We start from the raw sequence: 24,320 nt of genomic DNA, 5'->3' as shown, positions 1-24,320 counted from the left end.
GTGCAGTGGCAAGGGGGAGGGTGTAGGAAGGAGGTAGGAGGTGGGCATGCATGCAGGGTAAGTCACTTCAGTCACATCTGGACTCTTGGTGACCCTAAAGACTGTAGCCCACCAGGCTCCTCTGTCCTCCACACAAGAATACTGGAGTGGGCTGCTGTGCCCTCCTCCAGAGGATCTTCCTGACCCAGGGATCAACCCGCCTCCTGCACTGGCAGGAGGGTTCTTTACCACTAGTGCCACCTGGGAAGCCCCAGGAGCCAGGTGGAGGGATTTTCAAACACAGATGTGAAAATTATGGAATATTCTTATATGGAACAATTCCTTATTTTAAAGAATTTTAAAAATATGAATGATGATAATACAGAATGATGGCAACATTATCTCCTACACACTCAACTTTTAATACAATTCAGAAAAAGGCTATGTCCATCATTCCACAATAATTTATGGAAAACAAAAGATCATAAACTGCTACTTTGCAAAAGATATTATTTTAGCAAGGGCAATGCAAATTCTAATAAAAGAAAAATTCTTTTAGTAAGTAACCAGGTATTTTGATGTTAAGAGGGAACATACTAGTGCTTAGTCACCTTTCCCTTCTCCAGGGGATCGAACTGGGGTCACCTGCATTGCAGGCAGATTCTTCACCAGCTGAGCCACAAGGGAACCCCAAGTATACTGGAGTGGGTAGCCTATCCCTTCTCCAGGGGATCTTCCCAACCCAGGAATCGAACTGGGGTCTCCTGCACTGCAGGCAGATTCTTTACCAACTGAGCTATCGGGGAGCCCAAGCTAGTCATCTGAAAGTGAAAGTGCAAGTCACTCAGTCGTGTCTGACTCTTTGCGACCCTGTGGACTTTACAGTCCGTGGAATTCAGTCATGGAATACGGTCCATGGAATTCTCCAGGCCAAAATACTGGAGTGGGTAGCCTTTCCCTTCTTCAGGGGATACTCCCAACCCAGGGATCAAACCCAGCTCTCCAGCATTGCAGGCAGATTCTTTACCAGCTGAGCCACAAGGGAAGCCCAAGAATACTGGAGTGGGTAGCCTATCCCTTCTCCAGGGAATCTTCCCAACCTAGGAATCAAACCGGGGTCTCCTGCATTGCAGATGGATTCTTTACCAACTGAGCTATTAGGGAATCCTAGTCACCTAGTAGGTGTTAATACAAAAGAAAAATGGATTTCTACTTTAGTTTGTTTCCTCTAATACTGACCCATGTAAATGATAGTCAATAAGAAGCATCGATCTTGGCTTTCAAATATAAAATGTAATTTCCTTGCTTTGCTCTACTTATTATATTAATGAAGACTCCATTTGTGTTGTTGTTGTGTTCACTGTTCAGTCCTGTCAGACTGTTTGTGACCCCATGCTATGCAGCAGGCAGCAAATCATTTACGTTATACAACACCAAAATTAAATAACCAGTGTATTGTGTGGCTTTTTTTTAAGTTCAATTAAGTTCAGTCAACTATATGGTTACCTTATCTGTGATTTAATGAGCATACAGTGTAGAAGTAGGAGGATTAGCTTTAGCCTGAAGCACTCACTGAACATAAATTTCCCCAGAACAAAACTCACCAGTGTAAAATATACACACTCTACAGGTACAAGGGTCCCACTGAAGCCAAAACCCTCTTCATGTACACATTGCTATACTCAAAATGGAGAACCAACAAAGACCTACTGTGCAGCACCATGAACTCTGCTCGGTGTGATACGGCACCCTGGATGGGAGCGGGGTTGGGGGAGAGTGGATACATGTACATGTGTGGCTGAGTCTATTAACCTGAAACTATCACAACATTGTAAATTGGCTATACCCCAATACAAAATAAACAGTTTTTCACAAAACAATTAGCTACACTTTGTGTTTTAAGTTCTCTCTTCCTTCTCCTATCACACCTCTTCTTTTTCTAACAGCTATTTTGAGATATTCATACACAAGACAATTAACCCTTTTAAAGTATAAATTAAATGGTACTTAGTACAGTCACAGAGCTGTGCAACAATCAACACCAATCTAATTTAAATATTCCCAATGACACAAAAAGAAACTCTATACCCATTAGTAACCACCTGCTATCCAGCCGCCACTCCTACTCCTCAAAAACCAGTGACCTCCCAGCCCAAGGCAACCATGAAATTACTTTCTGTCTCTACAGATTTGCCTAATGCTGTCAAGGTTCATCTATTATTGTAGCATCTATCAGTACTTCATTTTTTTCTAATACAGGGTTTGGCTTTTTCAACCCTCTATTGAAATTCTCATGTGATCAATGTCCTTAATTTTCTTTATTTGGTGTATTGTATTGACTGATTCTCAGATGCCAAACCAGTCTCCTAGCCATAGAATATAATTCTTTGGGTTGTTGGTATCAGTTTGTTAGCATGATCTTGAGGATCACAATGGATATCAGTCTGTGCTTGTCCTGTGATGCTGTAGTCTGCATTTGGTATTAGGATAATATTGGTCTCACAAACTGACTTAGGAAGTGTTCCTTCCATTCTGGTTTTTGGAAGTGTTTGCAAAGGATTGGTACTAATTCTTTAAATGTTTTATAGGATTCACCAGCTAAGCAATCTGAACATAGATTTTTGTGAAATTTGTGAAATTAAAAAAAAAAAAAACAACTTCATTTTGTAATAGTTTTAGATTTGTAGAAAAATTGCAAAGATTTCTTTTTTTCCAGAGAGTTTCAGTATGTCCCATACCCAGTTGCTCTTATTAGCATCAGTTTGCATTCATATGGTATATTTGTGCAATTAATGAACCAATATTTATTTGGTTAATAATTATTAGCTAAAGTCCATTATTTTATTCAGGTCTCTTCCTTTCTAAACTAGTATCTTTCTTGATGTTTCAAGACCCTTTCTAGGACATCACATTACGTTTAATAGTTGTATCTCCTAAGGGTTTGATAGGTACTAATCAAGTATTTTTTTAGAATCAAGTATTGTTCCTCAGCTAGGACTAACCTAATGTCGCACTCATGATCCGATTAGAGGCATAGGTTTTGGGGAGGAAGACGACAAAGATAAAAAACCTTTCTTATTATATCATATCGGAGCTACTACATACTGTCACCCTGACTGGAGGGCTACAGTGCACAGGGTTGCAAAGAGTTGGACACGACTGAAGCGACTTAGCACATAGCACACCTCACCATGACAAATCTTTGTTGATGTTGACCCTGACCACCTGGTTAAGGGGGTGTTTGCCAGTATTCTCTGCTGCAATGTGACTCAGTTCTACTTTTTTTACCCTATTCCTTACTGTGTTCTTTGCAAGGACTCACTATGTTTATCTCACACTTAAGGAGTATCCAGTTAGGGGCAAAGTACCTACATAAAATTATTTTGCATTCTTCTTCATGGGCCAACATCAGTTCTGCCCCATTTATTAATTTATTTAATAACTTTTTATCAGTATGGGCTCATTGATATTTATTTTATATACCTGATTATAATGAAACATTACTTTACTGTTCAAATTGTTCCTGTATGATCATGGGAATTGTTGCTGGTGGCTCTACTGTTCCTTTGACGTACTCGCATCATTGTAGTGTTTATGTGGGTGTGTGTTTGAACAATTCCTAACATTTTGGCACTACAAAAACCTCCAAACTCAATTTTTATATTCCCTGTCCCAGTCTTAGAATTGACCAATTCTTGAAAACACCCTAGTTCCTTTCATCTAAGAACTGTATTAGAAAGAAAGGTCTGGGCACTATATGTGCTGGTTACAGACACGACATTGATCTATCTAGTGGGAAATTTTGAACTTACTAATGCAATCCTTCTGTTTGCTACATGATTCAGATTTTATATGTCTTCACTGAATTTGTTTTGACAGTTTATGCATTTCTAGGAGTTTTCCATTTCAGCTAAATTATCTAGTTTGTTGGCATACAGACGTTCAGAACATACCTTTGGATGCCTTGTATTTCCAGAAGGTCAGTAATAATATTGCCTCATTCACGTCCAGTTTTAGTGATTTGAATCTTCTTTTATTCTTGCCTACTGAGCTTTTTTGTCAATTTTATTGATCTTCCAAAGAACCAATTTTGTCTTCACTGATTTTGTATTTCATTTTCTGTTCTCGATTGCATTAATTTTTCCTCTAGTCTTTATTATTTCCTTCATTTTCTGCTACCTCTATATTTAGTTTGTTCTTCTAAGTACCTTAACGTGGAAGGTTAAGCTACGGATTGAATTTCTTTTTTCTTTTTAATATTTGCACGTGCAGCTACATATTTCCCCCTGAGCACTGCTTCCACTTTGTCTCGTAAGTTTCAGAATATCATGTTTTCGTTTTCATGCCTCTCAAGATTTTTCGCTTGTTTTGCTTCATATTCTTTTCTATTATGGCTTATTGTAGGACACTAAATGCACTTACCTGTGTTATACAGTAAGATCTTGTAGTTTATCTATTCTATATTAATATGTAGTAGTTTGTATTTGTGAATCTCAAATTCCTAATTTATCCCTCCCCCAAACACTCCGGTAACTATAAGTTTGTTTTCTATGTCTGTGAGTCTGTTTCTGCTTCATAAAGAAGGTCACTAGTGCCCTATTTTGGATTCCACATATAAGTGATACCATGTGTTATTTGCCTTCTCTGACTTACTTCACCGAGTAGGAACATCTCTAGGTCTATTTATGCTGCTGCAAAGGGCACTGTGTGCGTGAAGTCGCTCATCGACTCTTTGTGACCCTGTGGACTGCAGCCCGCCAGGCTCCTCTGTCCATGGGATTTGAGTGAGTGAAGTCGCTCAGTCGTGTCCGACTCTTTGCTACCCTGTGGACTGCAGCCCGCCAGGCTCCTCTGTCCATGGGATTCTCCAGGCAAGGATACTGGAGTGGGTTGCCATTTCCTTCTCCAGGGGATCTTCGCAACCCAGGAATCGAACCCGGGTCTCCTGCATTGCAGGGAGATGCTTTATCCTCTGAGCCACCACGGAAGCAAAGGGCATTACTTCATTCTTTTTCATGCTGAGTAATTTTACATTGCCTATGTATACCATATTGTCTATAACCATTCATCTGTCAATGGACATTAAGGTTATCTGACTATGGTAAAAATTGCTGCTACGAACACAGGGACGTGTGTATATTTTTGAATTATAGTTTTCTTTAGATACAGGCATAGGAGTGGAACTGCTGGATCATATGGTAGCTCTATTTTTAGATTTTTAAGGAACCTCCATGCTGTTCTCCATAGTGGCTGTACCAATTTACATTCCAGTCCACAGTGTAGGAGGGTTCCCTTTTATCTACACCCTCTCCAGCATTTGCTATTTATATATTTTTTTAAATAATGGCCACTCTGATTGGTGTGAGGTAGTACCTCATTGTAGTTCTGATTTTCATTTCCTTATAATTAATGATGTTGAACATGTTTTCATGTGTCTTTGGTCATCTACATGTCTTTGGAGAAATGTCTGTTTAGGTCTTCTGCTCATTTTTTGATTGGGTTGTTTTATTTGTTATTGTTATTGAGATTCATGGACTACTTATATATTTTGGAAATTAAGCCTTTGTGGTTCGTATTATTTACATATATTTCCCCCTAATCTGTAGAATATTTTTTTATTTGTTTTGTTTATGGTTTCCTTTTCAGATAAAAAGCTTATAATTTTCCTTACGTCCAATCTGTATTTTTCAATTCTGATTTTCCATTAGGTTCTCTTTTTTTTTCTTATAATTTTGTCTTGTTATTGGTATTCTCTATGCAATGAGGTATTTCCATCCTCCTTTCCTGTCCTTCTTTAATCACTGTTTCCTTAGTTCTGTGGACATATTTACATTGGCTGCTCTGAAGTCTTTGTCAGTGAAATTTAACTGCAGAGTTCTCTCAGCAGGTTCTGTTGCCTGCTATTTGTCCTGTGTATGCACTGCAAAGCCATCTTTCTTTGAACAGCTGATAATTTTTTGTTGAAAAACACTGACATTTTAGGTAATAGACTGCAGCAACTCTGGATAGTGATTCTTTTCCCGCCCCCTACCCAACATACCCAACACTTGATGTTTTTACAAGCTTGTTTGTGCAGTAACAATGTCGGGCTATTTGAATGAAGCCTATTTTCTCTGCAGTGCAGCCTGTGACCTTGTTCCAGAGATTGGAGCTTTGGGCCTGTGCAGTCACCTGAGATTACAGTGGTTTGATCACGGCTCTCTTTGACTGCTTCTTTCTAGATTTTTCTTTTTAGCTACCTGCTGTCTTTGGTATTACAGAATGATCTCTGTTCGTTTCGAAGGCAAACCATTCAATATCACAGTAATCCAAGTCTATGCCCCAACCAGTAATGCTGAAGAAGCTGAAGTTGAATGGTTCTATGAAGACCTACAAGACCTTTTAGAACTAACACCCAAAACAGATGTCCTTTTCATTACAGGGGACTGGAATGCAAAAGTAGGAAGTCAAGAAACACCTGAAGTAACAGGCAAATTTCGCCTTGGAATATGGAATGAAGCAGGGCAAAGACTAATAGAGTTTTGCCAAGAAAATGCACTGGTTATTTTCATCATCTTCCAACAACACAAGAGAAGACTGTATACATGGACATCACCAGATGGTCAACACCTAAATCAGATTGATTATATTCTTTGCAGCCAAAGATGGAGAAGCTCTATACAGTCAGCAAAAACAAGACCAGGAGCTGACTGTGGCTCAGATCATGAACTCCTTATTGCTAAATTCAGACTTAAATTGAAGAAAGTAGGGAAAACCACTAGACCATTCAGGTATGACCTAAATCAAATCCCTTATGGTTATACAGTGGAAGTGAGAAATAGATTTAAGGGCCTAGATCTGATAGATAGAGTGCCTGATGAGCTATGGAATGAGGTTCGTGACACTGTACTGGAGACAGGGATCAAGACCATCCCCATGGAAAAGAAATGCAAAAAAGCAAAATGGCTGTCTGGGGAGGCCTTACAAATAGCTGTGAAAAGGAGAGAAGTGAAAAGCAAAGGAGAAATGGAAAGACATAAACATCTGAATGCAGAATTCCAAAGAATAGCAAGAAGAGATAAGAAAGCCTTCTTCAGCGATCAATGCAAAGAAATAGAGGAGAACAGCAGAATGGGAAAGACTAGAGATCTCTTCAAGAAAATCAGAGATACCAAAGGAACATTTCATGCAAAGATGGACTTGATAAAGGACTGAAATGGTATGGACCTAACAGAAGCAGAAGATATTAAGAAGAGATGGCAAGAATACACAGAAGAACTGTACAAAAAAGATCTTCATGACCAAGATAATCACGATGGTGTGATCACTGACCTAGAGCCAGACATCCTGGAATGTGAAGTCAAGTGGGCCTTAGAAAGCATCACTACAAACAAAGCTAGTGGAGGTGATAGAATTCCAGTTGAGCTATTCCAAATCCTGAAAGATGATGCTGTGAAAGTGCTGCACTCAATATGCCAACACATTTGGAAAACTAGCAGTGGCCACAGGACTGGAAAAGGTCAGTTTTCATTCCAATCCCAAAGAAAGGCAATGCCAAAGAATGCTCAAACTACCGCACAATTGCACTCATCTCAGACACTAGTAAAGTAATGCTCAAAATTCTCCAAGCCAGGCTTCAGCAATATGTGAACCATGAACTTCCTGATGTTCAAGCTGGTTTTAGAAAAGGCAGAGGAACCAGAGATCAAATTGCCAACATCCGCTGGATCATGGAAAAAGCAAGAGAGTTCCAGAAAAACATCTATTTCTGCTTTATTGACTATGCCAAAGCCTTTGACTGTGTGGATCACAATAAACTGTGGAAAATTCTGAGAGATGGGAATACCAGACCACCTGATCTGCCTCTTGAGAAATTTGTATGCAGGTCAGAAAGCAAGAGTTAGAACTGGACATGGAACAACAGACTGGTTCCAAATAGGAAAAGGAGTTCGTCAAGGCTGTATATTGTCACCCTGTTTATTTAACTTCTATGCAGAGTATATCATGAAAAACGCTGGTCTGGAAGAAGCACAAGCTGGAATCAAGATTGCCGGGAGAAATATCAATAACCTCAGATATGCAGATGACACCCCTTACGGCAGAAAGTGAAGAGGAACTAAAAAGCCTCTTGATGAAAGTGAAAGTGGAGAGTGAAAAAGTTGGCTGAAAGCTCAACATTCAGAAAACGAAGATCATGGCATCTGGTCCCATCACTTCATGGGAAATAGATGGGAAAACAGTGGAAATAGTTTCAGACTTTATTTTTCTGGGCTCCAAAACCACTGCAGATGGTGACTGCAGCCATGAAATTAAAAGACGCTTACTCCTTGGAAGGAAATTTATGACCAACCTAGATAGCATATTCAAAAGCAGAGATATTGCTTTGCCAACAAAAGTTTGTCTAGTCAAGGCTATGGTTTTTCCTGTGGTCATGTATGGATGTGAGAGTTGGACTGTGAAGAAAGCTGAGCGCCGAAGAATTGGTGCTTTTGAACTGTGGTGTTGGAGAAGACTCTTGAGAGTCCCTTGGACTGCAAGGAGATCCAACCAGTCCATTTTAAAGGAGATCAGCCCTGGGATTTCTTTGGAAGGAATGATGCTATAGCTGAAACTCCAGGACTTTGGCCACCTCGTGCGAAGAGTTGACTCATTGGAAAAGACTCTGATGCTGGGAGGGATTGGGGGCAAGAGGAGAAGGGGACGACAGAGGATGAGATGGCTGGATGGCATCACTGACTTGATGGATGTGAGTCTGAGTGAACTCCGGGAGTTCGTGATGGACAGGGATGCCTGGCGTGCTGCGATTCATGGGGTCACAAAGAGTCGGACACGACTGAGCGATTGATCTGATCTCATCTGATCCATGAGCCTCATGAATTAATGCCTGATTATTGCTTCTGATAATGCTCTAGGGCTTAAATTGCTTTGTAATCTGATCCACTTAATTTGGGGCCCACTGTAGGGAAAATGGCTTCCCATGTGGCTCAGTGGGTAAAGAATCAGCCTGCAGTGCAGAAGCCATGGGTTCTATCCATGGGTTGGGAAGATCCCCTGGAGGAGGGCATGGAAACCCACTCTAGTATTCTTGCCTGGAGAAGCCCATGGACAGAGGAGCCTAGTGGGCTACAGTTCATATGGTTGAAAAGAGTCGTACACGACTGAAGTGACTGAGCATGCACGTAGGGATAATATTTGAGACCAGTGCTTTGATGTTTTTTACAGCCCTAGGAGGGATCTTTGTCATGTTATATAGCCCTGGATCTTTCTAGTAAATTTCTAGATGATTTATGACTTAGCTTTTTGGTCTCATGGAGAAATTAGTCTCCTCTATTGATTACCACCACAATCTCCATTTTCAAGAGAAGCTTTAGGGTTAAATTTACCTATAATTTGTTCCAAATAAAGTCACTTCACTTAAAGAGACACTTTTAAGCTCTCCCTTCTTACAACCACCTGTCATCCTAGGCAAAATTTCTATGCTACTGCTCCAGAGCTGCTAGTAGGAAGAATGGTTCATACCTCTCTTGATTAACTCATCTATTTTGTGAAGAGGGTGCTAGAAAGGTGTAACAGACCTCTGTGTACTAGCAGAAAGACAGTGCTCTTGTGTCTCTTTCTTTTTCATAAGGGGACTATTCCCATCACAACTGTACCAACCTCATGTAAATTTAAATACCTTCCGAAGACCTACCCTCCAAATACCATCACGTTGGGGTTCAGAGCCCCAAATATTAATCTGTGAATGAACACAGTCAGTTTATAACAATATATTTGTATGCCTCAGGGCTTAACTCTCCTCTCTTGGTGATATCATCCAGTCTCATGATTTTATTTGCTCTCTATATCTATATTCTGAGATTCCCAAATTTGTCTCTCCTGTCCACATCTATTTCCTCATCCAGAATCAACTTCTGCTTCCTTGACTTGTCTAATTATATATCCAATGTAACATGTAAAATTGAACTGTCAAACTTAACATGAAAAAATGAACTCATATCATCAAACCCATTTTACTTGCAATCAACTCCATCTCAGTTGATGGCAACTTTATCTTTACAGTTGCTCAGACAAAAACCTTGAAGTCACACTTGTTTTTATAATCCTTTGAAGTCATGCTTGGTTTATTTCTTTCTACACCACCCCATTCATCTAATCCAGTTATTATGTTCAAGAAGTACTCATAATCCAATCACTTCTTGCCATATATACTGCCACCTCTTGATCTGAGCTATCATCATCTCTCACAAGGTATGGTAATAACCTACTTACTAGTCTCCCTGTGTCTAAAGGGTCTGTCTATAATTTAGTCTCAACACAACAGTGGAATTATCAGTTTAGAAGCACATCCTTTTAACTCAAATCACTTACCTCTTCTGTAGAAAACCCTTCAATGTTTTTCTATCTCTCTAAGAGGAGAAGTTCAGTGCTAATGGTGCATATTATAATCAATTATGGGCATAAAATAGATACATCAAGCTGAGACTCAAAGAAATTTTGATTTATGAATCAGGTGGCGGTAGAGTACTGGAGTGACACTCAGGGATACATAAATATATTTTTTAAGATCTACAGGTGATTCCAAAGTACCTGCTAGATTGATAACCCCTGTGTCAAAGTGGATATGGAAGAGGAAAATAATCCTAGATATACAGGAGCTGCTGTTATTAATATGAATGCATAATATAACACTAGTCATTATTTATTTTACATCTCAACAACCATAGCTAACTTTTGTTGCAGTCTGGTAAGTAATAGGCAGTGAGGTATTCAGCCCATATTAACTTGTTTAGTACCATAAACCTTATAAAGTAGGCCCTACCATATTCTATTGACTCTAAGACATTGTTTTCACATTTTAATATCTCTCAAGTCTGATGTGTCTTACAATCAATGAAACTGTACAACCAATACTGGCCAGATGGCAGTTCTGATATAGTTGTCATTGCTTGTACAGACACAAACTTGATTATTCTAGTCAATAGTATTATGTGAAATACACAAAACATTTTTTAAGTCAAAAAGTGATTTATGAAAAACTGAACTATGAATGTGAACAAGTTTTGGTAATAGCTTGACCAATTTATTTTGCTTCTACTTTCTGTTCAATAAATACATGTGATGATATATAATAAAATCTATATCTAAGTAATTATTTAAGAGTCCTTTGAATAAGTATAAAACAAATACTCTTAGTGGCAAGAGAACCATAATTAATAGGCAATGGTCTTTCTTTATGTTACCTCAAATAAGGATTTATTTGTATCACAGTGTTAGAGTAAATGTTAAGTAAATATAAAGTAATACTAAGGCCATTAACTGTACAGATGGACATTACATGAGCTCATTATTTAACAACGATTTTAAAACTTGTTGCTTTTTTGACAAAGGAACATGTTTCCTGGAAAGTTTTATCTAGATATTGGAATCTTTGACTATTAAAAGTAAAATGCAAATTCTTAAAGTACCAAGAAATTCTATAAGAAGTTTTGTAGAGTACCTAACTAATTAATTTTAACTTTTCCACCCCCAAATAATATGTTCTCATTACTTTCTTCACTCTATGTCCACTCTCCTCTCTCTAAATAAATTGGATGTATTTCCAAAGAGGTAGAGCAACTTACTTTGTAAACATTGATTCATTGCATTAATAATATTTAGATGAGAACACATTTACTGCAAATTTACCCTCTCAGAGATGATTTTATCATAAATTATTTATTCATGACATGTCTTTAGTAAAGTTTAACAATGATATTAATTTTTCTCTGGGTATTTTTTTGTGACCTAGAACAGATACAGAGAAAATAATTAGTTTGTTACTCAGAGCTACTAGATTCTATTTATGAGTTTCAGTTTATTATTTCTAACTCAAATTTCAGGTAGATTGTGTTAAATTCTAATTTAGGATCTATGCTGTGTGATTGTGAAATGTGTAGGAAAATAGAGCAACATGAACAAAAGATCAATTACTCAGTGGACACTGTCTTATCCCAAATATTGTTCTTATTCATTTTCAAGCATTAGAGATGCATTATCATCCTATGAAAGACAAGCAAATAATGTGATAATGATTTATAATAATATATTTTTATCCTTTAAAGAACAGTAAAGAGAATTAAAGAAATAAAAGCTCCTGGTATAAGAAACGCAATCATTCAAATACACAAACCCAGTAGAATTATGAAGTTGATTACACATAACCTTACCTTTGTTTATGGGATCTATTATTCCATAGATATTTCAGTTAGATTTTAATGGAGGCATAATACAGTTAAACCACCCAAAATAAATGGGAATAAATGTGTCAACTGAAAAAATTAACTTCTTCTAACTATTAAGATATGCACAATAGTTTCACTTATGTTAGTCAAATATAAAAGTAGGTTTCTTTATTACAAGGAGTAATCATAACATTTTAATGAGTGTATGCCTTTTGATACCCTGGACTGCCAGGAGATCCAACCAGTCCATTCTGAAGGAGATCAGCCCTGGGATTCCTTTGGAAGGAATGATGCTAAAGCTGAAACTCCAGGACCTTGGCCACCTCAAGCGAAGAGTTGACTCATTGGAAAAGACTCTGATGCTGGGAGGGATTGAGGGCAGGAGGAGAAGGGGATGACAGAGGATGAGATGGCTGGATGGCATCACTGACTCGATGGACGTGAGTCTCAGTGAACTCCGGGAGTTGGTGATGGACAGGGAGGCCTGGTGTGCTGTGATTCATGGGGTCACAAAGAGTCGGACACGACTGAGTGACTGAACTGAACTGAACTGAAAATCTCAAATTTCAGTTTAAGCATGAAAATTATTGAGCACAACAATTCTATTTTAAAAGTCTCCTTTTAACATATACTTGGTCCTAACAAATGTTTTTGTAATGTAATGACTATCTAAAATTAAATATGCCACTGAAAATGAAGGTTTTCAAGACCTATGTAACAAGCATAAGCTATAAAAATGAACTAATTCTTCTCATACATAATAGTATTTCCACTGATCAATATTCACTTACTGTATCCATTCATTAGCATAGCACCCCCACATACACACAAAAGGTTCATGTTTTTAATAGAGTTGTCACAGAAATGAGTTTTGAGCTCTTATATGAAGAGGTAACATTAAAATTAAACTCCTTTATAGTTTCATTTTTGTGTTTTTAAGAGCCCCTGAATTTCAAGAGGTATTATTTGAAGGCAGAAAATTACTAACTGGCTTCTGATATTAAAATTATAACACAAAATTCTATGTGTGTGTTTATGAGACCCAAAGTTTCAAATAGCTAAAAATAAAACAGGAGTATGTCTGGTTTAATTAACACAATATATTTTTAAAATATTCAAAGATACTACTTATTTTAAAACAGTCCTTATATTTAGACAATCAAATAACACAATTTCTGTAACAAAATTATAGAAATACTAAAAAGGAAGAATCTTTTAAATGACCTTCATTTACTGTTACAGATAAATTGTCATTCTACTGTTCACAGGGATCCTTTGTGGTTTATAATAACTGAAGTCTTAACGCTTTAGAGAAAGCAACATCTCCATATAAAGAAAAAATACTGAGGTCTTTTCCTTTGGGGAATGTTAGTGTTAATCTATTAGGTATGACTGAATAAAGACAGATAAAAATACATTTTAACCTTCATTTACAGAAAGTCTATAAATGGGATTACCATATTTGTTACCACTGGCTAGTTAAAAGTCTTTGGGTCTCTAAAACCAAAATGACAATCTTTTAATAATTCAAAAATTACTAATTAAGTAGATGTCCGGTAGTCATCAAAATAATGTCATCTTTACTTTGGACATCAGCATATGAGTGGTTTCTAAGACATTTGTAATTTTACACTTAAAAGACTTAATAAAATTATAAATGATAAAATTCCTCATAAAATTTCTTAACATGATATTGTAACATGACATGACCCTTCAACAGGACAGATTTTTAAATTTTCGTAGAGGTAGCAAATTAAATGCAAATATTATTATACTCTAAAAAGACTCATTACCTAAAAGATTTGGAAAGAAGGACATTAAATTGCGGATTATCAAGAGGACACAATAACATTTAGAACCACAGATCAGAACAGGTCCGGAGGTCCTTAACCAAGTTCATCCTTCCTAGTTTTCCTTCATTCTCAAATGTGCAACACATACTTTGAAAGATTTTGACTGCCAGTCAAAAATTAAATATATTTATATATATATTTTTTTAAGTTTAAAAATCTTTATATATTTATATTTTAAAAATTTAAGTAGTTTCATTTTACCAGAGCATCCAATAATATGCAGTAAACATTACTATACTGAGGTCATAGCTTAATGAATAATTTGTCATTTTGAAAAGTGTCAAAGTTTCATAATTAAATGAACAATTCTCAACATTTTTCTCAAATATTTAATAGCTTATAAACTTTAGTCATTAAATATAAACATTCCTACAGTTCTAGGAACCTCTAACTGAGATTAAGCTATATAGTGCAATACAAGAGGAAAGCAAATTCAATTAGAGCACTCACCCAGCTAGTTAATGGCAGAGTTGTACACTGATCTTTCCACAATGCTATATTTATATAGTTATACTTTATAAACTGTAGAAATCAGATACTTAAACATTGCTAATCATAATGAAGTATGAACCCAATCTCCCTGATTGCTCCTGACCTCTTTTTTAATGAATTAGAGGCATAAAATGTCACTTGTTCTCTTCTATTATGGAAGGTCTTCAAACGGCTTCACTTATTTTTCATTTGTTTTAGCCTTCCTGAATCTATACTTTTACCTTAACAAATTGCCTAGCATATGTAGAAGATTTTTGATTTCTACACAGAACTCTTTTTGCAAAATATTTATATATTTACACTCTAAAAACTCCTTTTAAATTGGATTACTTTTTATCATAGCATCATACCAAGTAAATTCTCACTGACACTGCACTGACCATATGCAGAAAATCAGAAAGGTGGAGGTAATTAGGATCAGTAATTTATATGCAGGGAAGTGGTTTCAAGTTTGCAAACATAGGTAGGCACTGGATATTTGAAAACAGAATAATTAAGAAGAACTCATATTGTTTACTAATTCTATAGTTTGGAATATTCTGGATTGTTTTTAAACATAATTTTTTATTATATGAAAATAAGTAGGTAAGCAATTATATCTTTGCTATACATCACTACACAAAATTAAACATATAAAAATATACTGGGCAATGCAACAGCAAAGAGAATGCCAAAACTACTAATATTAATAGTAATAGACTGAAATAATATTAATAAAAACAGGAACTTGCTTTTCCATTATATAAAGCATAGAACAATAAATCTACTGTACACATGGGGTCCTCATATTATAATATTTCTTTGCTCTTCTCAATTAACTATTATATACAAAGTTAAGAAACTATATTTGTATAATATATTTATATCATAAGCTGTTGTTCTGTAAGACTATTACATTTTTTATCAATTTTAAGATTATAACAGATACACATGATTAATTCTGCTATAGTAATGTATCATATTGAGGGGCAATACAGACATACTTGGATTATCAGCTACCCATGAAATGGAAAAAATTTGATTATCAAAAAATTATATGAGATACAAACCAAAAAATTAATATTTATTGCCCAGAATATTCCTTTAAATTCTAAGAGTTATAAAAATAAATTATGTTTTTATAATATAATTACCTAAATTAAAGTGATTGAAGGTTATTTAATCAATAAAACTAATATTTATATTCACTATAAATTCTAACAGTATTTAAAAAAAAACTGCTTTCAACTAAACAATGCTTCTACAGATATGGATTTAAGATGACCGTGGCAAATTTTGCTCTAAAGCTTAAACAATGCTAGATTGACTCGTTCAATCTTAATAAATGAAATTCATTTGAAAAACTCTATTTGAAAAGAGCATGTCAATTAAGCACTAGAGATCCATATGTTTGTCTGAATCTTTAAACAAAACATTAAGTAAATATTACTATTACCTCTCTTCGCCGAGAAGCCCAACATGTTTGCTTGATCTTCCATACCACAGCAGCCACCAATAATAAAGATAAAAAACAACTAGAAAATAAAACACAAATAAATTTTGCTTTAAACACTTGTAATATATCATGAAATAATAAAAGAATATGTAGAATATTTTAAAATATATTTAAGTAATCACTTTGCTTGGTAAATATTCAAGAAAAAAAGAGTAAATTAGAAATTTTTAAAACATTCTCAAGCAAAATCGAAGTATACAGGTAGAAAAAATTATTTATACTCCTTGAGATACAGTATAGTCTATCTCTCAGATTTTCTCTGTCAGAAGGAATGTAACTTTATAATTCTGTTGGTTTTACATAGCAATAAATCTATCTAGAATTGCTAAAAAGTCATAAATTCTGGCAATTTTATAAATTTAAAGATCACACATTTATTCATTTTAAATTATCAGCAACTATCTTATATCTGAGAATATCCCTATAGTTCTGAACTGAAGGTGATCTAGCCCTTTCCCGTCTGCCACTGCCCCGGACCGGGGACATTTAAAAACGTCTAGATACATATTGCTTTTGAACTGCAGTTTTGGAGAAGACTCTGACAGCAAGATCAAACCAGTCAATCCTAAAGGAAATCAGTCCTGAATATTCATTGAAAGGACTGATGCTGAAGTTGAAGCTCCAATTTTTTGGCCACCTGATGTGAAGAACTGACTCATTGGAAAAGACCCTGCTTCTGGAAAAGACTGAGGGCAGGATAATAAGGGGACAGCAGGGGATGAGATGGTTGGATGGCATCACCAACCATGCTATAGTCCACGGGACCGCAAAGAGTTGGACACGACTTACCAACTGAACAACAAAATACATGTCTGATTATCACAATGGGAGAGAAGTACAACTATACTCTAGTGAGTACAGCCAGGCATGCTACTAAGTATCCTGAAATGCACAGGACTGCCCCCCGTGACAAAGAATCATTCAACCCAAAACATCAGTTGTACTGAAGTTGAGAATCCCTGTATGTGCCAATGTGTAAATTAAGAAATAATTCAGTTATAATGTATATACATGTGGTCAGTATGTATGAAGTACAACATGCCATAGACAATGATAATGGAGAATATACATTTTTAGCAGTAGTTTGAGACTGATAAATCTCAAAATAACAGATTTATGTGAATATGATTAATCAACCCCAGCCATACATTACTGCTTCTTTTCTCTTCCTTTGCTCTGTGGTCAAAGATTATGCCATCAAAAGATCCAGTTCAGTTCAGTTCAGTCTCTCGGTTGTGTCCAACTCTTTGTGATCCCATGAATTGCAGCACGCCAGGCCTCCCTGTCCATCACCAACCCCCGGAGTTCACTCAGACTCATGTCCATCGAGTTGGTGATGCCATCCAGCCATCTCATCCTCTGTCGTTCCCTTCTCCTCCTGCCCCCAATCCCTCCCAGCATCAGAGTCTGTTCCAGTGACTCAGAAGGGAGTGGAATAGGGCCACTACAAATTCACTGGCCATTGGTCATTACAAAAAAACCCGGTCTTCACTCTTAATGATAATTGTTGTAGTCATCAATTGATTCACTCATAAGCAGTGTAAATGTTGACACTTTCTTCTCTTGTCAAATCCTTAAATATATTTTTTCTCCTTAAATATATTTTTTTCCCCTTGCCTCACTTACAGATCTTAGAATATCTTTCGATGATAACGACAAAGACAACTCTAACACCGATACACTGAGTAGGAACACATTCCAGATAAATGCTAGGTATGTCACACTGTTCTAAGAACACTTCCAGACAGGATATACTATTCTCATTTTAGAAAAGAACAATCCAGTGCTCAGAGAAGTTCAAAGTAAGTTGCTGACAGTCATACAGTGAGTTTAAGTGATAGAGCAAAAATTCAAAATGAGCCAGGTAAGCCTCAAACTCTTTCCTCCCCACCTGTTAGGAACTCTGAGCTTGCACACCATCTCACAACCAGTTGTTCTACATATTCCCCAGGATCAACCACTGAGGTGCCTTTCTGGTTTTTACATAATTGTCTTTCTCCCAAATATTTATAAACCATTTGCTTCGTCTAAATTCAATTTTTCAGAAGTGCTTAAGTCCCACATCTCCTAAAAAATAAGAAGCAATAACCTTATTTTATTAATCCTGAAGCTTTCTCTAGGTGACTGAGCAAGTGGTCCACATAGCTACTGCCATGTCAATCTTCTCATAACCTAGTCTTATTCAGTATCTTAATAAGTTGGTATCTAATTTTTATACTAATTAAACTGTTAATAACAATAATTAATGTTTACAAAGTATGCAACATTTTAGTGACTACTTTCCTCACTTTTTAAAAATTAAATAAACTAGTCTTTTCTCTATCAACTGACTTTTACTTCTCAATTGAGAATACCAGCCAAACATTCTTTTCCTTCTGAACACTTTATTTTCTTGGCTTCCTTTCATCCTTCTTGACACACTATAGGGTCAACGAAGGTAGACTGTGTTCCAAATTCCTTGATTTAAACTATGGACATCCCTGAAATTTTATTCACAAAACCATGTTGCTATCTACTCTTGTTCTCAGATGAAGAGGTCAGTCACTCTCATGGCTTCAACAGAGACCTCAATTGGAATCATTTCCAAATAAAAGTCATTAAACATGCCAAAGTGAGAGCATCTTATCATTAGAAGAGACCTATGGTTTTAGAAAAGGCAGAGGACCCGAGATCAAATTGCCAACATCTGCTGGATCATTGAAAAAGCAAGAGAGTTCCAAAAAATATCTATTTTTGCTTTATTGACTATGCCAAAGCCTTTGACTGTGTGGATCACAAGAAACTGTGGAAAATTCTGAAAAAGATGGGAATACCAGACCACCTGATCTGCCTCTTGAGAAACCTATATGCGGGTCAGGAAGCAACAGTTAGAATTGGACATGGAACAACAGACTGGTTCCAAATAGGAAAAGGAGTATGTCAAGGCTGTATATTCTCACCCTGCTTATTTAACTTATATGCAGAGTACATCATGAGAAATGTTGGGCTGGAAGAAGCACAAGCTAGAATCAAGATTGCCAGGAGAAACATCAATAACGTCAGATATGCAGATGACACCACCCTTATGGCAGAAAGTGAAGAGGAACTAAAAAGCCTCTTGATGAAAGTGAAAGAGGAGAGTGAAAAAGTTGGCTTAAAGCTCAACATTCAGAAAACAAAGATCATGGCATCCGGTCCCATCACTTCATGGGAAATAGATGGGTAAACAGTGGAAACAGTGTCTTTATTTTAAATAAAACAGACTTTATTTTTTTGGGCTCCAAAATCGCTACAGATGGTAACTGCAGCCATGAAATTAAAAGACACTTACTCCTTGGAAGGAAAGTTATGACCAACCTAGATAGCATATTCAAAAGCAGAGACATTACTTTGCGAACAAAGATCCGTCTAGTCAAGGCTGTGGTTTTTCCAGTGGTCATGTATGGATGTGAGAGTTGGACTGTGAAGAAAGCTGAGTGCCGAAGAATTGATGATTTTGAACTGTGGTGTTGGAGAAGACTCTTGAAAGTCCCCTGGACTGCAAGGAAATCCAACCAGTCCATTTTAAAGATCAGCCCTGGGATTTCTTTGGAAGGAATGATGCTAAAGCTGAAACTCCAGTACTCTGGCCACCTCATGCGAAGAGTTGACTCATTGGAAAAGACTGTGATGCTAGGAGGGATTGGGGGCAGGAGGAGAAGGGGACGACAGAGGATGAGATGGCTGGATGGCATCACTGACTCGATGGATGAGAGTCTGAGTGAACTCCAGGAGTTGGTGATGGACAGGGAGGCCTGGCGTGCTGCGATTCATGGGGTCTCAAAGAGTCGGACACGACTGAGTGACTGAACTGAACTGAACTGCATGAGATTATTTAGTTCAGACTCCCTCCCAGGAAAGAAATTCCCAGCAGAACCCCAGAGCCTAATTAAATATTCATGGTAGCAAAGAAGATGCTGACTTCTGTTAGTGCATTTTATTTTTAAGATAATAGCTCAAACTATGAAATTTTCTACTAACCTGTCTTTCTAACTTTAATTAATCAGTGCTGCTTCTGTCTCTGGGTTACACTGAATCAGTCATTTCTTTCTTCTATATGCTAATACTTCTTTATATAGTTGAAGACACTCACATGATTCCTCTAGCCCAGTGGTTATCAATCAGGAGAGTTTTGCCTTCCAGGGCACATTTGACAGTGCCTGGAGACCTTTTTGGTTGTCAACAGTTGGTAGACACAAGTGCATGCTGATAAATATGCTACAATAGAGAGGCCAGTCCACCTCCCAATCAAAAGACTTTCCCCAGCCCAACCCTCCAACACTGTTGAAACCCTGTTCTAGTGTGAATTGCTGGCACAGCAGTTACACTTCCCATGTATTTCCAGGTTAACATGAAACTGTTGAAATACAGTACTGAGAATTGATAATTTATATATAATCTAAGGATCTAGTTATCTGAATTTAAGTCCTACCCTATAAGAATTTTAACATAAGAGATAAATCTGCCATATACAAACTGAACTCAAGAATAACGTTCATAATAAAAGGAACTAACATCTACTGAGTAATATGTACCAAGCACTGCATGACATGTTTCACATGCATTAATTCTTTCATTACCACAATCACACATGATCTATATTCATTTTAAAGATGAGAAAGTTGAGGGCATGAAGTGTTTATGTAAATTGCCAAAGTTATCAAAGTCTTAAATTGCAAGTCCTCCCCTTTATGTTGCCTTGTCTATTATTTTTCCAGCTAAAATGTCAAAACACATTCAATTTTATCATCCCTTATACTCAGTCAGACGTCACATCTTGCCAACTGTTTCTCTCACAATGTCTGCAGTAGTAGGCAATAGTATTAAGCACCAAAATCCATTCATATTTAATGATTAAACACAAGCTAAATACCAATAAAAAGTATTCATATTTGATAACCAGTAATTCACAATATTCTCCCCTCCAGAACAGTTACATGATCAAGGTTCAGTTTAGGACAGTAAAGACTTATCAAATTTCTCCATTCGGAACTTAATCTTTCTGATCTAAATTTCATGACACAGGTAAAGAGTGTTACTTTTATAACAATACAGAAAGCCAGTATAAAATTTTTCAGTTTTAATGATTTTTTCTCCTTGAGAAGAGGAGATATACACTTTAGGGGTCTGCATGTTTTCTATGTTAATTCATACTAGATTGGTAATAAAATGTAAACAGAGATTATCCTGATGAGAAATTGGTAAAATCAATAAATAGCTTAAGCAAATTTTCTTCTAATATTCTAATAACCTCCAATAAATATTAAAAATTCAATAAAAATATATCTCAATTCCTGGCATATAGTAGTTATCATTAAACCTTTACTAACTGAATAAAACTGGTTAATTGATTTGAATATCTTATCATTTTTTCTGAAACTGAATGCCTTTTTTGGCATTATTATCCTTATGGCAAAGTAAATATTCATAAAGCTTTTTTATTTTTACTAAACTACACAGCAAATAGAACTTACAGTTCTTCTTAAAAATCTACATAAAATAAAATCCAATTATTTAAGGACTTTCACTTTATTAAAGTGAAGTGGCTCGGTCATGTCCGACTCTTTGCAACCCCATGGACTGCACCCTACCAGGCTCCTCGGTCCATGGGATTTTCCAGGCAAGAGTACTGGAGTGGGTTGCCACTTCCTCCTCCAGGGGATCTTCCCGACCCAGGGATAGAATCCGGGTGTCCCGCATTGTAGGCAGACGCTTTACCATCTGAGCTACCAGGGAAGCTGGTATTCACTTTATTAAAAGGCAAACAAATAAATGAAAACACTTAACTTAGACAGCATAATTGAAATGTTACACTCATCTTTTTGTGACTATTAGAAAATGCCAGTATCCACTGAAATCTTGGAAGCCTGAAGAATGACAACATTTTCATCAGTCTAATTTCACTGGTGGCACAGTGCCCTATGTACCACTCTGCCCCTTCCACCTGTTCCCTTTTGCACACTGAACTTATAAGTGAACGATAAATGAACTTTGTATTATTATTATCTAAAGTGACCAAGATTCTGGGTTTATCTGCTCCAATTAGCTTTTCCCTAATACATTTCTTAGGTCAAAGGTCTTAATGGGCAACATCAAACATCCTTTAATCTAATATTGCAGCAAGTTTGTCAGATAAAAATTAGTTTTGCTGCTGTCTTTCGTATCTTGTTTTCTATTGTATTTTACAATAGCTTGGATTGTTCCTTGGTATAGGTACTGCGGAGGGAAGCAGGGGTACAGGAAGTAACTGAGCTGTCTTTTTTTTTTTTTTAAGCTGTATAACAGTCTAGAAGATGGGAACTATTAAACACCCTTCAAAAAATCCTCCCAATGGAAACAGGAAAAACAGAAAAGAAAAGAAACTCTTAAAAGCAAATGTATAAGCTACAGGGATTTAAAAAAAAAAAAAAAGGAAACGTAGGAACTCAGGGAGAGATATTTCAAAAATTTGATTTGAACCTTCATAAAATGGTCATTATGGAAAAGAGTCTTAATGTGAAAAAATAAGGAAGTCATTAGGTACTCTCATTTAGGGAAAATTAAAAAGAATTCAAGAAAAGTAACACAGTGTCGTGTAAGGTTATATTGTAAAGCACGGTTTTAGTGACAGAGAAATACTCTCTAGTGGTAATCTAGTCAGCCAAATGCAAAAAGAGATAATATTGTCAGGATTTTATAGAAATTTAGGTTAAGTGATCATAAAATTTGTCTTAAATACATTTTTTAAAAGATGCTTTTATTTCTCTGAAAAAAATGTACAAACTAGGGAATTGTTTTGAAATACAGAAACATAACATTATAAAAACTCATTTACTTCTTAATTACTACTATTGAAGAAAATATATTTTAAAGCTTTTAAAAACACCTTCCTAACACTTGAAGGATATTTTTGTCTTAACCAACTAAAATGTTCACAAAGTAAATTATCAACTTAGAATACAATAATCTGCATATTAAAAAAAATTACTTGTTTCCATCATCATATTTGCAAAGATGAAAACCCAGCAAAGCTTAGGGGGTGAAACTGGAGAAGCAATATGTTCATACATAAATTGCTACAAACTTTCTTGAGGGTTGATAAGCAAGAGTTGGACTGTGAAGAAGGCTGAGCGCTGAAGAATTGACGCTTTTGAACTGTGGTGTTGGAGAAGACTCTTCAGAGTCCCTTGGACTGCAAGGAGATCCAACCAGTCCATTCTGAAGGAGATCAGCCCTGGGATTTCTTTGGAAGGAATGATGCTAAAGCTGAAACTCCAGTACTTTGGCCACCTCATGCGAAGAGTTGACTCATTGGAAAAGACTCTGATGCTGGGAGGGATTGGGGGCAAGAGGAGAAGGGGACGACAGAGGATGAGATGTCTGGATGGCATCACTGACTCGATGGACGTGAGTCTCAGTGAACTCTGGGAGTTGGTGATGGACAGGGAGGCCTGGCGTGCTGCAATTCATGGGGTCGCAAAGAGTCGGACACGACTGAGCGACTGATCTGATCTGATCTGAAGCAAGAGTTAACTACACTTTAGAAGGCACTGTCAGTTAAGATGATTTTGAATACAAGTAACACAAAATAACACAAAATGGGATAAACGGTCTTGGAATTAAACAGATTTTACACTGTCTCCTATGAACTGAAGTATGTTCTCCCCAAATTCATATTTTTGAAGCCCTAACATCCAACGTGACTATATTTGGAGACAGGGGATTCAGGAGCTAATTAGGTTAAATAAAGTCATAAGCGAGGGAACCAGATGTAACAGGATCAGTCTTCCTGTAAGAGACTCTAGAGAGTGTTTTCACTCCCATACTTTCTCCCTCTCCCTTTACTGCCCCCCTGCCCGTCTCTCCCTCTTCCCATGGGTACACACTGAGGAAAGGCCAAGGGAGCATCCATGGAGAAAGTGGCCATCTGAAAGCCAATAAGTGGCCCACATCAAAAACCAACCATGCCGGCAACCTGATCTGGGACTTGCTGGCTTCCAGAACTCCGAGATAATAGATTTCTGTTGTTTGCTTTAAGTTTCATGTTTGTTACAGCAACATGAGCTAAGACAGATTTTGGGATCAAATATCTACAAACACAGAAACAGCTTTGGAAGTGGGTAATGGAGAGAAGCTGGGGGGATTTTGAGGTGTACTCTGGAAAAAGCTTTGATTGCTATCAAAGGACCATTGATAGAAACAGACATTAAAGCCAAGTATGATGTAAGCTCAAAAAACAAACAAACAAAACCCCCCAGGAAAGCTAGAAAGAATGCTTCCATTTCTTAGAGGACACATAAATAA

At 36.7% G+C, this 24,320-nt stretch overlaps 1 protein-coding gene across 5 annotated transcripts in view; it reads right to left on the bottom strand.

Annotated features, from left to right (window-relative positions):
* ATRNL1 (attractin like 1) overlaps positions 1-24,320 on the bottom strand; it is an 802,849-nt gene that overhangs the window by 422,576 nt on the left and 355,953 nt on the right. For all 5 annotated transcript variants that reach the window (XM_061403577.1, XM_061403579.1, XM_061403580.1 and 2 more), the window contains one exon: positions 15,960-16,038. In XM_061403577.1, the coding sequence (XP_061259561.1) occupies positions 15,960-16,038 (79 nt within the window). The remainder of the gene's footprint in view (positions 1-15,959; positions 16,039-24,320) is intronic.

This window comes from Bos javanicus, chromosome 26 (assembly GCF_032452875.1).
Source record: "Bos javanicus breed banteng chromosome 26, ARS-OSU_banteng_1.0, whole genome shotgun sequence".
Lineage (NCBI taxonomy): Eukaryota > Metazoa > Chordata > Mammalia > Artiodactyla > Bovidae > Bos > Bos javanicus.
The sequence above is the reverse complement of the archived record's forward strand: the minus strand, read 5'-3'. Positions and strand labels throughout refer to the sequence as shown.